The sequence below is a fragment of the Symphodus melops genome (genome assembly GCF_947650265.1).
Source record: "Symphodus melops genome assembly, chromosome: 1".
In the NCBI taxonomy this organism is placed as follows: domain Eukaryota; kingdom Metazoa; phylum Chordata; class Actinopteri; order Labriformes; family Labridae; genus Symphodus; species Symphodus melops.
The window spans coordinates 42,978,185-42,994,177 of record NC_136691.1 but is presented as its reverse complement, the minus strand read 5'-3'; the positions used below and the strand labels follow the sequence as shown (position 1 = coordinate 42,994,177).

Genomic DNA, 15,993 nt, shown 5'->3' with positions numbered 1-15,993 from the left:
CCTGCTGCTAAAAGCTTCCTCACCAAAGGTTTCAGTCCTGAACTTTGGAACAACCAACAAACTTGTGCTAGAGAACGTGATGGGCTGTACTGCTTCTTAAATGTACACAGCTGGTTCCTGAGGTAATGTGTTTCACGGGGTTGTCCATGTGCCTGCATGAAACAACGCACATGTGCGTGCAAGTTCACATCTTCAATTGACTGTATAGCATTTTCCATGAAGAAAATGAAAGTATAATGGTTAGAAGTAGACTTAAAATGTAATGTTTGGCCTTTTTTGCCTAGCCCATCGAGTTGAGACATTTGGGGGGGTTCTTAAAATACTCTAAGTGTACTTTAAAGAACTTTGAAGATATCAAAGTAGGCAGGCTAGTTTTGGCTTTCTTAGACTGTTCAATCTGTAAGTGTCTTGGACACCATATAATTTCTATGAACTACTCATTGAACAAACAACACAATTTTTCCTTTCTCTCTGTTAGTTACAGCAGGGGTTCCTAAATGTTTTCAGCCTGCAACCCCCAAAATAAGGTGCTAGAAAATGGGGAGCCCTAATGGTTAAAACATTTTAAATAGGATAGAATAGGATAGGATATAACTTTATTGATCCCCAATGGGGAAATTCGAGCGTTACAGCAGCAGCAGTAAAACGGCGTAAAAACACATTAAAATCATTTTAGTAATTTCTTGTGAGAAATGTGAGCAGCAGATCACAAGTAATCTCTTGACACAATAATAAGTAAAATATGCAGTTTTAAAGAGATTTTTGGATAGAATCTCACGACCCATCTCCCAGTGTCTTGCGACGCCTCAGGAGGTCCTGATCCTTGGTCCTTGGCGAGACCAAGATCTGACCCTAAAGTCTGGTTTATTTGACCAGTGTCAAGGTATCATACTTGACTTTTTTGTGTTAACAAGATTGTTTGGCTGATGAAACAGGCTTAGCTGTTTCTAAATTCAAATCAGCTGTTTTTAATAAATGTTCCAGAATTCAAAACAATGCCATATTTTTAATGTCCAGATTTTAATGAACTGATCCCTGTAAAAAATGTAATGTTCATTTTCTTTGAAATGCTTGAAAACAGCACTTATATATATATATAAAAAAACTTCTGAAATAAAAGATGGTCAGATTGCCATAACTTTACTTACAACATTACATAACTTGGAATCAATAGCCAACAATCATGGTTCAATGTTCTTGACTATAGTGAATGGTCAAAATAATATTTTCTGCTTGATTTGATGTTTCACAACACAGCATGTTTGCTTTGTGGCTGCAGCTCTTTGTTTAGCAAATGGACTTTGCTGGACTAGTTGTTGACTCTCAGTTTGAAGGTCATCTAATATAAGATAGGATGTCTCCACACAATCATCTACCTCCTCTTCTGTTCAACACATCATCACCTAACAAGTCTGCTTCCAGCAGTAAGTGGTCATCTGTCTCTTATTAATTTCATTTTAATCTAATATCAATATATATGCATATTCTCATTGAGGAGCTTCAGGATCTGAATTCTTCTGAACAGCTTTTTTTATTAGTCGAGGTTGCTGTGGTCAAAGACTTACTTAGAAGTGGAGCAGCAGAAGAAAAAGAAAGAAGGAACCAGCAAAGGAGAATATTGATTGGTGAGTTGAACTCAGACGGCTTGCTAGCTTGATGATCCCAAATCCTAAATTAGGAAGTATTTTATCTATGTTCAGTTTGTTGAAGAGTTTGAAATGTGAGTTGGGAACAACACATTTTGTATTTCTTGGCTTAGAGCATTTAAACAACACGTTGCTATTTGTTTCTTGCATTGTGAATTATTCCCAAACGTTGATGCTGCACCAGAACAATCCCTTGATTCCATTCTGAATATGAAATAAGCTATTGAAAGAGGAGTTGTATCCAGCTCCCTTGCAAACAGACAGCATTGACAAATAACAACAAACGTTCACTTTTTTTCCAATCCGCTTCAATAACTATTAACTGTATGTGTTACTCTACATGGAAAGTTACTAAAATGTAAAACCTTCCACCATTTAACAGATGTTTATAGTCGCTTATTAGCAATAAACACGTTCCGGCTCAGATTCATAGAATGTCTCTAAATTTGCAGGTTGTTGGATTTTTATTTTCAAGATTTCTTAATAAATAATAATAATAAATAATCTAGTAACTCAAACAATATATATATATATATATATATATATATATATATATATATATATATATGTATATATATATATATATATATATATATATATATATATATATATATGTATATATATATATATATATATATATCCCGCTGACCTGATATATATATATATATATATATATATATATATATATATATATATATATATATATATATATATATATATATATATATATATATATATGATGTTATGAATCAGTGATGTTATGAATTAGTATCGGTGCTACTTATTGCTTGAGTGACAGGTAGATGCTGGCACCCATCAGTGTTTTTCTTTTTTTTCTTTTTTTACAATACATTTACAATTTATCTTATAACTCAAACTCCAATCTCCAAACACCATTTTTTAAACAAAAGATGTGATATCTGATTATTTTGTCTCTGTTAGATTTAATTATGTGTTTAGATTTACATTTCAACCACTTTTCCTGACCTCTAACATAATTGCAACTTGTTGTGTTCAGCTCTAACAGCTTACTCAATATATAGACACTGTTTTGTTTAACTGCATGGCAAGGCATTTTGAGTCTGCAAAAATCCCCCGATAAGCCCAGAGTAGTACCGACACTGCTGTTCACCCCAACCATAACCACAGACTCCCTCTGACAGCCCTGAAAAGCTCTGACCCCGGATGGTCAAGCCGGTGTGTACCTAGCTTAAATCTGATACACATCACACTGACAAAGTACAAGCTGGGGTGAAACACCGACTGTTGCATAATGTTTTGTCCACTGCTGTCAGGCCAATAAGTTGCACTGTTAACACCACACTGATAGCAGCCTATGACAAATGAGTTTGTGCTTTCTGCACATGCTTAACAGTGTTACTGATCTGCAGTCCCTGACTAGAATGTCTTCCCAAGGATGTAGGCTTACAGTTTGCTCCATCTATGTCGGGCACAGCCCTAAGTTGCCCCAGATACCCCATGCAGGGGTGCTGTAGTTGTGGTGAAAGCAACCCCCAGTCTCTACACGTCAATATTTCACCACTTTGTGATTGATATGCTAACTTTTGAGCGTTGGTGAATTTATTTTGGGTGTAGGGTAATGAGCCATTGAACAATCTGCTTTGAATGCTTTACAATAGTGCTCTTAAGTCCATGACTACAGATACCATTACCTACAGACAAAGATTGACCTACTGGTATAACCTAATAGTGGAAATCAAAGGATATAATTATTACGTCTGCTCTCTATGGTCCTTATCCTTAAATACAGAAGCACTGATTCTTTGAGTAATGGGTCTTCAGGCTTTTTACCCTTGGTTTTCTTTTTGTTTTTAATCTTCAGAAAACACCTGAAATTCACCTGAACAATTAACACTTCCAGGATCTCCAGGATCTCCAGGACCATGCTTCTACCTTCGAACAGATCTGATTTAAAACCATCTGGACTCAAACGCCTCTGTTTGTGGCTCCACCACTGCTCCTTTTCTCCTCCTCCTCCTCCCTCTCCTCTACCTCTCCCTGCCAGCTGTGGTGCTCCCTCATCGTCTCCCAACGCACGTCATCGACTCCCTCTGCTGGTTTTCCTCGTGGTCTGCAGTCTGCTGCTGATGCTTGCACTGCTGCTCTGGAACTATCACTGCCTGTTTATTTCCCACATCTGCTCTCCACAAGGGGAGGAGGGGGTGGTGGGTAGAGGCAAGTCATGACCCTGCCATTTAGGTATTTAAAATGTACAATTATGTTGACTCATATTATGAAAATAAGTGTCTGTCTGCTACAAGGAGCAGAAAGGGAAGGCACCATTTTTTCAACATTGCGTCATATTTGATAATGATAATGATGAGGAAATTCTGAGTTATTGCCCCATTCAAACACTTCTGTTTTTTTATATGCTACACCAACATTTCACTGCCATACAGCAACTGTTTTTATTAAAGACAAACTGAAAACATAACATCTCGGATCTGAGCAGCAGAGGATGAGGTATCATGACTCTTTTTTTTTTTCTCTCCAAAAACAATGGATCTTAAATTTCTGCAGAGGGATAGTCTTTCATTCTGTTGACCTGCTTGGTAAACAGTCATATCATGTAACATTTATCCAGACTGTTTGTTTACATGGGTAGTATGAGGACATCTTTTTTTTGCAAATACACATCTTACCAAACAAACAAGTAAAGATGATATAAAGATAGAAAATGATGGAAAACTTCAAATAATCTCCCAAAAGCTTTGAACTGCATGTGGGAGGGGATCCAGTACATGGATATGACTATGAATGTGTATCATTTTTGAAAGTGTTTTGAAAGACATGCTGCCTCAAAACAAAATGAAATTAATTTACTGCAGGAAATATTATTGTTCACATTGAATGAACTTTAAGTGTGATTAAAGAGAAAATAGTGTTGTGACACTGTTTTATACATGCTATTCTGACTTGTTATAATCTTTGGAATAAACCACAATCAAGATAAACCAATCAAGTAAAAGCTGAATAAATGTGTAATTATCAAGTGTATTAATTTTCTCCAATGGTAGCCAAGTTTTATAAATTTTCTGAGAAGTTTAGGAAACAACTGACAGAAAGTAAATACACAAATAATACAAAAAAAACATTAATTAATACAAAATGGGCTAATGAAAAAAAAAACAGGTACACAGCTATGTTTTCAGTGTGTAAATGAATAATAATAATAATAATAATAATAATAATAAGCACATGTGAGATGAGATGGGTCAATAATATATATTTATAAACTGGCATGATTATTCATAAATTACAGTACACTTGACTGAGTTAAGCATAATCTACTGAGCATACACTAACCCCCCATATAAACAATCAATTTACAACAGATAGCTTCATGTATATTTTGAAGCACAGTGCAGCTAAGGTTAAATACATTTGGTTCTCCTCAGGTTATAATAAGACAGACCCAGAGCTGCTGTTAACATGTACAGGTAAATACCAGAAAACACTCAATAATAACCGTTTTAAAGTGTGTCTCTTACAGCAGGCTTTTTGTTACATCCCTGAGGGTAAAGTACAGAGCTGTGTGTTAAATAACACAGCGTGCAGGCTGAAGTATGACATCAGCAGCCACAGACCCTCCATTACAGCTCTATTTCTGTCCAACCAACGACTGTCACTCTGCCCTGCTGGGTTATTTTCAGTCCTTTACTTTGAAGTACTGACGCTATAGAAGTGACAAACCCTCATAGAAAAACAAAGTGTTTAAAATATAAAGTCTGAGGAGAAAATGCTGAAATCTAATTTCAAGAGTTTATGAAGACCACGAACTAAATATTTGTTCTGTTTACATTTAAACTTCTTCCAACTGAAAATTATTTGACAAACCTAAAACATAGGGGTTTATGCTGGCAGCAGAGGCCCTAGAAAGGAATTTCCAAGAGAGAACAGCAAGAGCTTCGAAAGAGGTCATAAAAGAATGATAGCAGGGCAGAAGAGATACCCATTTAGAACTCTGAATATTTGTAGTTATCCCAGAGGCCATTAACGTCCTTGTACATCTATTGTACCCATGGCTGTAAGTGTACCTCTGTGTCTGTGGGCATGTGTTTTTGTACCTGTCTGTTTCAAATATAGTCCTGAGAAGGGTGTGTGTTAATTTTGTAGGCCCTACATTTGTTTTTTAGTTCCAGACATGTTGAATGATTCATTTGTTTTTGTTTATTTTTCAAGCTTTGTTTGACAAAATGATGTAACTTTGCAATACAAATAGGCCTATCCATCTCAATCAGTGCAACTCTGATCATGAAAGCAGAAGGAAACCTGGATGTGCTGATTGATATCTCGCTAAAAATGGAAAAGGAGTGAACTTGAATGCAGCTGTTTTGAAATCTAATCTGGCTACTCCTGTTTACTTTAAAATTAGTTTGGAACTTCTTTTTAAGGGTAGGTCTATCCATGACTCATCTTTTAAACCTCTTCTCAACACACCTGCCTCAAATTTATTTAAAGCATTACCGACCCTACAAAGCTACCTGAGTGTGATGGTTTGCTTGAGCAAAAGTATGAAATTAATGTTGTGACATGGAAGACTGTGGAATAAAACACAAAATAAACATGATCAAATGTTGTATTTAGCCAAATTTTTGTCAATAACTATGCTAATTGAAATACACAGTGAAACTTTAGGAATTCCTAGAGCCAACAAAGTTCCTCCAGAAAAAGCTTTTAACTTGGAACCATTTAAGGAAGTTTGGTAGGCCTATCTCTTAAAGAGACGTTTAGAGGCAAAGGTAACAAAGACAAACTTGAATGCTATATTCTAATCCAAAATCGTTGTAGAATCATTGAACCCTGTTAAACTTGGAGTCAAATGATAGTCTACAATTTCGAGAACAAGTTCATGTCAAGAACTATCAAAGTCCCTGAAAATTTCTAGTGTAATGCATCCTGAGAAACCCTTCTTGGACCTCTGAAATTTGGAATGACTCCTCGGGCTCAAAGACATCTCATTGTTTCCCTAAAACTATCTATAGCTCGTTCATGCACAATCAAACCCCTACAATTTAACTTAAAAAATATATATATTCAGAAGATAATGAAACCATAGGGACCATAAAAATCTCTATAGTCCTTAAATAAACCTACTTGGAGCTATTGTAGTACTGTCCTAATCTCAGGATTGGTCAACAACCCTAAAGAATATTCCTGAAAAGGTTAAAGTTCCTTTATAAATAAGGAGTTTCACAGATCCTTGAAACTATATGAACATCTAAACGTGTTCTCCATACTTCCTGTGGCCCCGATCCTCCTGGAGAACCCTGGGAACCTTTCCAGGCATTAAAAGCCGTCTTCCTGTCTGGTGATGAGGATAACAGCTGTCAGGTCTTGCGGGGGAAGGGAGCACGAGCCTCACAGCACATCAAACCAACAGCTGGGAGCTACTGTGAGATCTTAAAAACTGTGTCAGATAAGAAAGAGCAGGACCGGATATAAGAACGCGTTGCCTTCAAAATAAATGACAAATGTGTAAATAAATAAATAACGTGACCAATTCTGAAACTTGTCTGATCCAACACAGGGCCATTGTGGTCATGCAGTTGGGTGAGGTATATCATTATTATGGGCCATATGTTGTCTGAGTTCTGGATATTCTGTAATGCCACAATAGTGGACCGTAATTTATTGCTGTATATCGGCCTATGGGAATTGTGTTACTTTGTTCAGTACTGAGACAGGTTTATTTGAGTTTAGGATTAAAGAGAACGACATTAAGCAATTATTTTCTGTCTTTTCTGAAATTCTTATGAATAAAAAAAATGATTTTTAAAGATTCTGAGATCCGTCTTGCTGTTTGTTCAATCCATAAAAAGACAGACTCATATAAATATTATGTCTGTCAGCTGTTTGTATGATTAGTTTTTTCTTTTTAAATGTCTAAAATGAATTTCAATTTCACTAATCCCAAAGAGAACCTTTGTGAAGAAAATCCACTGATCTTTTTTATATATGTTGTCAATGTTAATACGTTTAAGTAATCAAAGTTACAGTCTTTGAGAAGCAAACTCCTTGATGAATCTTTATTTCTCTGCTGGGGATTGAATGTGAACTATGATCTGTTAATGTTTAAAATGTGTTTTTGGTATAGCCTAATATAAAATGTCTTTTTAAATTGTTGTCTTAGATCCCCTCTACTGAACTTTTTAAAATACTCTCCTTTTCCACTGTGGATGTTGTCTCCTGTTTTATGGCTGTAGTCATAACTGATTGAATAATAGTAATTTTCCCCTGACGATTACCCAAACAGGTAAAATAGCTAAATCTGTCAAGTAAATATAATAATTAATTATGCCTTTGAATCCATATGAGAGGAGAGGTTTTATTTATTTTTTTATGATCTGGCCACAGACAAACTTTTTTGTACCCTTTTGAAATGTTTTTCAGGTTTGTATTTTGAAGGGTTTAACAGGACATGACATGTTTTATTTTCATACCCTTGACTGTATGGGTCTCGTGCCTACCTGACTGCGAAGCAGCGCGAGCAGCTCAGCTGTTTAAACCTCGGACGGACGGTCTCAGTTCAGAATCAGTGTTGCCCACTTAGAGTAAAAACCTGTTTTGGTTTGCATTTTTGCTAAATGTTGTAGGCTCAGTTTGTAAGTTGTGTTTATGTTTTTTTGTTCGTTTCTCGAGTGTTTGAGTCGGAAATGACTGAGTTTTAACGGATTTTAATCTCAGATCTTGGCTCTCGCTCTGGGTTGTTTCTGAACCGACAGAACCGGACTGACCCGGCATCACCCGCCGGTCCCGGTGAATGCGTTCGGGTCTAAAGAAGACCTAAAGACGGGTTTACAATGCCGGGAATGAGAGGACTTATTGCCCTGAGTCTCTTTCTTAACTTCCAAACATGCCGGACTCTCCCCAGCCAGCTGGCCGACCTGAGCCCGGAGCCAACCGCCAATTTCTCCCTCATCGATCCTCTGCTGGACTACGATCGCTTGGATGAGGAGCTTGGAGGCGCGGGCGGTCGGAGCAGGACAGAAGGCGTGGAAGCCTGCGGGCCGTGTGAGCTAGACCTTTGCCCGGAAACCCGGGGCTGCCGGGCCGGACTGGTGCTGGACTTCTGCGGCTGTTGTATGGAGTGTGGAAACCTGGAGGGCCAAGCCTGCGACTCGGGAGACCGCAGCGTCTTTTACGGACTGTGCGGGACCGGGCTGCGGTGCCAGGCGGACCCGCGGCCCGCAGGAGGTGGAGGAGCGGGAGATGATGAAGAGGAGGTTTGTGTGTGTGAAGAGCAGGAGGTGGTGTGTGGCACTGATGGAGTCTCATACATGAACATGTGTCAGTTCAGAGAGACCGCTTTCTCCAAACCAGGACTCAAGACTAAAGGAAAGGGGCCCTGCAAAACCGGTATGAGACCACAGTGTGGTACCCGGCCCTGTTTGTGTTTGTCTGTCAGTTATATGATGATATGGCTATTTCACACAGGCTAGACGTTTCTCAGGCTATATTTTTTAATGAACCCCACATATTAGAACGGTTTTTTTTATAACCAAGTACATTTACTTATTCAATGAATGTGTCTATTGGTGCAGGAAAGGACACCAGTTAACATGTGGGGTTCCAAAAGTGAGGCCAATTTTGTTGGTAAGATGAAGCTCAGTTGACCACTTTAGTGCCCATCTAAGGTGTTTTGGGAGGATACAGGTATCTATACCGATATACTTATAAGTTTAGGATGTGGATTTCTGCAGACTTGGTCAATTCTCCTAAAGTTTGTGAAAATCCATACTGACTCTTTCGTCCACATCACATGTTTGGGGATGTGCACAGCTGACACATCAGCAAACAGATGCAGGGGTTGCAAAGAAGTCATCATGTGCACATGTTTGAGAATAAAGCATGCAGTCACCTTGATGCTTCTGAAGTGTACAGGAAAACCAGGTGGCAATTTAACAATATCTTCATTAGCTGGCACAATAGAAAGTAGAAGCTGGCTGTAATTAGTGTTTTTTTTGGAGTTCTTTATTTAACAAGACACTGCTAAAGTAAATACCTTAGGAGCACTGCTTGTCCATAAGCTTACTTATTCTTTAAGTACTGATCAGTCACATAAACTTGTAGACAGGGGAGTTGGGCACACATCTAAATTAATTCAACATTTGTTTACCCTTTATATCCCCACTAATGATATTTACCTGTAAGTAATACCATTTGTTTCTATACTTGTTTACCCTTTATATCTCCACTAATGATATTTACCTGTAAGTAATACCATTTGTTTCTATACTTGTTTACCCTTTATATCTCCACTAATGATATTTACTTGTAAGTAATACCATTTGTTTCTATACTTGAACTGGGTCTTTGGGTTTCTGACACTTTAGAACCTGGGAGAATGTTTTGTTTTGTTTGAGGAAACAAAAGACAGATGGCAGATTTACAGTGTAGAACCAGCTTCATGTGTTTCTCTGCTGGTTTTCCCTCCAGCTGTGACAAACATTCACATTCTCTGCTGCTGCCAAGGAAATGCCTATTTTCTTCCCGTTACTGCTTGTCCCTTTGCTGTCCGAGCTTTCTTTTCTTTCAGATGAGCTTGTGTTGGGAAGTGAAATGGCACAAGACAATATTCTACCTATGTTTCATTATCTGTAATATCCAAGTACCTTTCACTTTTATTTAGTTTCATTGGTGGAAATTAAATTATTAAACACAATATTTCCAAGCTTCCTAAATACAGCCTTGTATGTTCCAATAATGTTGGATTAGGTGTTGATCTCTTGATTTTAACACTGATTCTTGTTTTTAAAACGATATTATGAAGTCTATTTGAACATGAACATAAAGATACAAAATCAAAGGTGTTTCATTACAGCAATCACTAAATTATTCTTCATGCTCACCTTTAGGAAGTTGCTCAAGATGTGGGTCCCACCCATAGACTGTACATAAAGATGGACAACACGACAGCCACCCAAAATTAAAGCCAAAACAGGTGGAGCTCCCCCTTCTGACTGGTTGTAGTTTATAGGTCATAAAGCCTGTTAACTGATGGGACATGGGTCAAACTAGCAAATCAAAATGGATTATAAAACATGTCCCAAACATGGTTTCTGTAAGTAGAGTTAGTTCTTCACATGGCGATTTATGTCAGTGTTTTATTTTTGTTTGAATGTGTCAGTTAAAGCTCGATGACTCCTTTGATCCAAGTGGTACATTTCATCACTTTGCTGATGTTGTCCGTAACGTGTAAAAGTCTTATTCTTGTCTAAATCACATTTCTGTAGTATTGGTGTCATTTGATTAGAGAAGTAAAACTTCAGCAGCATAGATTATCTACATCTTACATTCAAATCTTAAAGTCGAAAAAAAGTCAACCTCTGTTGACCCTTTCGTTAACAATGCTCCTTTAATACTTTAATAGTTTATATCCAGTGATGAGTTCACATAATCATCCACACAACATTACCAATGGGTGTCACAAAATCAATCACATTTTCAGTATAAAAATCAACAGTATTTCCAATTAGGATTGAAACAAATGTGAACACTTTTTGACTTTTATCCATAAATCAAAACCCAAAAGACACCGTGAGAGGGCCATGGATTTATTTTCCTGTTGCTCAAGGACTATTTAACCATCATTTGGATTGGAAAAAAAAGTTATAAATCTGAATAAAGTTTTTTTTAAGCTGAAAACAGAAACACTAAAATCACATTCTATATATCACCATATGTTTTTAGAGTTGATATTTGTTCAAATGAGTGTTTACTATGTAGGGCAGGAAAATGCAAGAAAAAACTTTAAAAAAGCTTTATTTCACCATCACACATTGACTTTTTGTACTTCAGTTTAATTCTGTTGATACAACTGGATACTGCTTTAACTTTGGGGGTGTTAGTACTTGTGTAGCTGCACTCTCAGGTTCAGGTGAGCAGTTCAGGGAGTCTGGGAGACCAGAGTGCTTGCAGTAAATACAGTGGCGGGTGGAGTCAGGTAACAAAGCAGTGACTGACCCAGGATCAGTTGTGGTCATTATGAGATAAACACTGAGAGGTTTAACTCCAGCTAAGAAATGAAATGTGATCCTCAGGAGGTTTATGGACCTGATGGAGGTGATCAGGTCAGACTGAGAGTCCGTGTTCAGACGGAGGACTCCACCCGTCTCTGTGCTCTGTTCTAACAAACAGCCAGTGTCTGAGAAGAAACACGCAAACACTGTTAACCTCCCTCTTCTCCCTCTCACGCCTGCTGAGTGTTTAACAGTCCAGGGACAGTTTTAGAGGGTGGCCAGGGGGGACCAGGGCTTCATGACAAATCTGATTGGCCAACCCAGCTACTACCCCAAAATCCTTAACTATAAGCTAATTCCCTTTTCAGAGGTGGGACTTCTGTGAAAATAAACTACTAGGCCTGTGTTGGCCTTCCATGCATTTCAGTGTCGCGCTCAAATTAGTGATTTTAATTACGACTGTAGGAAATACTCAGTCAAAGAAACAGTTAAAGAGACAACTTTGCTCAGACCATCAGTAGAAAATACTATGACAAGAAAATATGCATTGTAATGTTTACTGATCACCTAAAAGCCGAGCTTCCAGCATCCAAAGCGTTCTGTTTGTTTAGAATACTACTCTTTTAAAACACACTCAATAGAAGTGGTTTTGGAACTTGATTGGACTGCTGCCAAGTAGCTTGAACATTTTCTTTAAAAAAAAAAAAAAAAGGGCTGCAGCGGGTACGATTGTAAAAAATCAAACTACTTGAATTTAAACACTACGACTGTCAGCTTTCCCTTTTCCTTCTACCTTGATATTGTCCTTACAGGAAGCTTCTGTGTTATAGAGTGGCCTCCAGCCAGGGTTATAATCACATTAGATTAACGTTTGACTGTCTATATTTACTTAACAAGTAATAACATATATTAAAATAATACACTGTTTTCTCTCACAGTCACAACCTGTATGAGATGTCTTTCATTTGAGAGGGATGGTGCATAAATACTCTCAAAGACACTACGATGTCCAAAAGTCTGATTGCTTTCAGCTTTGAGGCATTTTCTCTCCAAATATTAAATTACGTCACCAGGATTTTACCCTCAAAGTTTATTTCACTTATTATTCTTCATTAAATTCCTGAGTGGAGAAATAAACAGAGAGCAGTGAGACTTCGAACACTCTCAGGCAGGTTTTCTCCAAATGCTCCTGGTGGTAAAAGAGAAACTCACATGTCAAAGAGTATTATAAAAACACCCGTCGACACAAACAATTCCCTTTTACACACAGTACAACTTTACATGGTCATTTCATTCATAAGTTGTTTGTCCCCAGATAGGCCAGCAGCATTTTGTTTTTATTTTATGAAACAATATAAATCAAAAACTTGAAAACTTGAATTAAAGAGTTTCAACAAAGTAAACTGATCTGTATATAGAATTGAAAGGAAGATTAAATAATACAGAACAAACAATTCAAGTCATACATCTGATAATCTATGGTAATCTATGGTTTTATCTATGCTAGACAATTTTCATATTTGAAGAGAGAATGAGTTTCTCTTATGTGTATGTATATATAAGACCTTTTTTTCTATGAATAAGATGTCCATTTATCTATCTATATGAAAAAACCTGTTTGCTTCTTTACATTTTAATGACGGGATCCCTAAACATTCCTTAGTGGGTATTACAGGTGAGACAGACAGACTGACGCTGTGGAATGAGGGATTTCTCAGAAAATCCCCTGCCTGTGTCCTTGAGTCCCTTCTGAGGATGAGACGTGAGGGGAACTTAAAGAACCTTGTACCTGTTATTATTCTGTCAGACATGTTCTAGCTAATGTTAGACTCCGTGCGAGAATAATTATTGTTGCTAAAAACAAGTCAGCTGTCGGGCCCTATTATCTCTCGCTGTCTCTCTCTTAAACTGAAAATAATGACGTAATCATCCAGATTTTATTATCAAAGAGGATGGATATTATCAGGAGGGCCTCCATGAGTCTGTGGGAAATTCAGAAGGTTTAAGACTTATTCTGTAACATTTAAAGATGATCTGTATTGAACTTCTGTACCAACCAAATGTCCATGAAATGACAGATGGACTGTATTTCTATTTGTCTGTGTCCTTTAGTTCCAGTCATTAAGGTCCCCCCTCACAGTCAGGTGAATGGGACGGGCAGCAGTTTGGTCTTTCTCTGCGAAGTTTTTGCTTTCCCAATGGCTCTAGTGGAGTGGAGGAAGGAGGGCCAGGAGGTGGTCCTGCCTGGAGACGACCCCCACATCTCTGTCCAGGTGCAGCAAGCTTAAAAACCTACTGACAGATCCTCCCACAGCCCCCAGATGTCTAATTTACTTCCTTTCACTGTCCTCACAGTCCCGTGGCGGTCCTCTGAAATTTGAGCTCTCCAGTTGGTTGCAAATCGAAGAGGCGGGGCCAGAAGACTCAGGAACCTATCGCTGTATTGCTCGTAACAACCTTGGGTCTGTGTCAGCTTCTGCCGTGCTGGGAATCCTGGGAGCAGGTGAGACTAAACCACTTACAGTCCTACCGTTTAGTTCAAATGTATAGACTCTGGTTTGGAAACTGGCCCCCTGCAGTGTCCTGTAAGAAATGGACTAAAGATGTCTTCCATCACTGTCCGGGGATTTTTATTAAGTAAATGCTTACATGACGACGATGATTAAGGTCAAAGACTGAACATAAAGGTTCTTTGTCTGATTTAACGGTGACACAGGTCTTAACAACAACAAGCCTAAGGACTTTATTCTTGAAATTAATCTAAATTACATTGTGAATATTATTCACATTGTAAATAAATAAAGCAAACCTATCATTCACAAAGATACAACCGTAACAATACTAAAGTGCTCATCACTTACATTTATTTTTACACACGTTTATCCAAGACCGGCAAAAGGGAAGAAACAGAGTAATAACAAGTCTGGTTGGAGCTGTTCCTCAGGATCCAGGTTTTAAAATTCTGGGTTGTGGAAAACATTGCCTAAAAAATTAATGATGTCAATTTTTTTGTTGAACACTTTTCTCTATATCTGTCAGAGGAGCTGTCATCCTACCTGGCCAACAGCGTGTCAGAAATGAAGCAGCTGATGGACGCCACAGACTACGACCAGGACTTTTACTGACCAACATGTGATGTCACTTCCTGTGATCTGATGCATTTAGCTTATCATCCTCCATAAGAGATAAAACAATCGTTTTTCATACCAGACGCCCTTTGTCTGTTAAATTCGGCTAATGCATTATTGTACCACAGTCAGACGGTCACACTGTGTTTTTAAACCTCTGGTGACATTACGAGAGGTCAGAGGTCAAATGATCAGCTGCACACTCTGAGTTTGTTTTCAGAGATATACTGTATGTAAGAAGAATATTTAAGAATGGCTCATATTCCCCTCACTGTATCATCACATTACTCTGACATCACACAGGCCTGTGACACAGAGGCTCAGCATGTTGATCGTGTTGCAGTTTTCAGCTCCAACTTCTGTCAGTTTTGTCTGTGAAAATAAAATTAACATTTTACAAATAAAAGCCAACATAATAAAACTTCATCTTTTTTTTCTGACAAAGAGTTAAAAACAAGCAGCATTGTGTTGGCACAAAAACAATTTAAAATATATCTGGTGCTAAGTTCTAACTATTGCTTAGCAGGTAACAAACAGATTTTTATGTTTGGGAATTTCCCATTTTAGATAGGCCAGTAGATGGTGGGGAATAACGTGAAAAAGGAGCTGCATGTCGGGCCATCTGCTTGGACGACTGCAGCTTTCGCACTTGGGATGAGACCTAACCGTAGTTAGGCCATCAGCACCAAAAGACAAACTTAACTACAGAGCAACAAAAACACTGTTCTTTGTATGTGTTCCTGAAGTTACAATCATTGATTGTATGAAGAGCAATACACAGATTCTGAAGCTGACATTTGACAAAAATGTAACTGTTTATATATTTATGGTGAAAGTCATTGTTTTCCCCCGTGAAGCCACATCTGATCCTTTCCAACCTTATCAACTAATGGTTAATGGACTGTTCTTAACGTGCACTTTTCTTGCCTTCTGACCACTTAAGGCACTTTTAAATTCACCTCTCTGATGGCAGAGGATGCTATGTAAAATATCAAAATGAAATCATTATTTGGGATTTCTCGCAGTTTCTCGCTCAAGGCCACTTTGCCATGTGGACTTGGGACCAGGGACTGAACTTCAGGCTGAGGTATGTTTCTCTTTTTCTACAGTTCCAGGACAGCGGTGCAGTTAGTTTGGAGCACTGGCTGCAGGACACAGGAAGTTTATGACTGATATTTTACTTGAAATCAAATATTTAACATTAAAGTTTGACCCAAAAATGACACTTGATGTAAT

At 38.0% G+C, this 15,993-nt stretch overlaps 1 protein-coding gene and 1 long non-coding RNA gene across 2 annotated transcripts; both read left to right on the top strand.

Moving 5' to 3' along the window:
• The first annotated feature begins 1,395 nt into the window (after positions 1 to 1,395).
• On the top strand, positions 1,396 to 4,652 carry LOC306836007. Its single transcript, XR_013780726.1, has 3 exons — positions 1,396 to 1,424; positions 1,539 to 1,625; positions 3,490 to 4,652. It is a non-coding gene; the product is annotated as an uncharacterized lncRNA (long non-coding RNA).
• Positions 4,653 to 8,129: 3,477 nt separating this feature from the next.
• kazald3 (Kazal-type serine peptidase inhibitor domain 3) lies at positions 8,130 to 15,178 on the top strand. The gene is made up of 4 exons (XM_079355733.1): positions 8,130 to 9,026; positions 13,742 to 13,902; positions 13,985 to 14,132; positions 14,669 to 15,178. Exons 1-4 carry the CDS (start codon positions 8,471 to 8,473, stop codon positions 14,752 to 14,754), a joined length of 951 nt encoding a protein of 316 aa, XP_079211859.1. The 5' UTR covers positions 8,130 to 8,470; the 3' UTR covers positions 14,755 to 15,178.
• Positions 15,179 to 15,993: the final 815 nt, after the last annotated feature.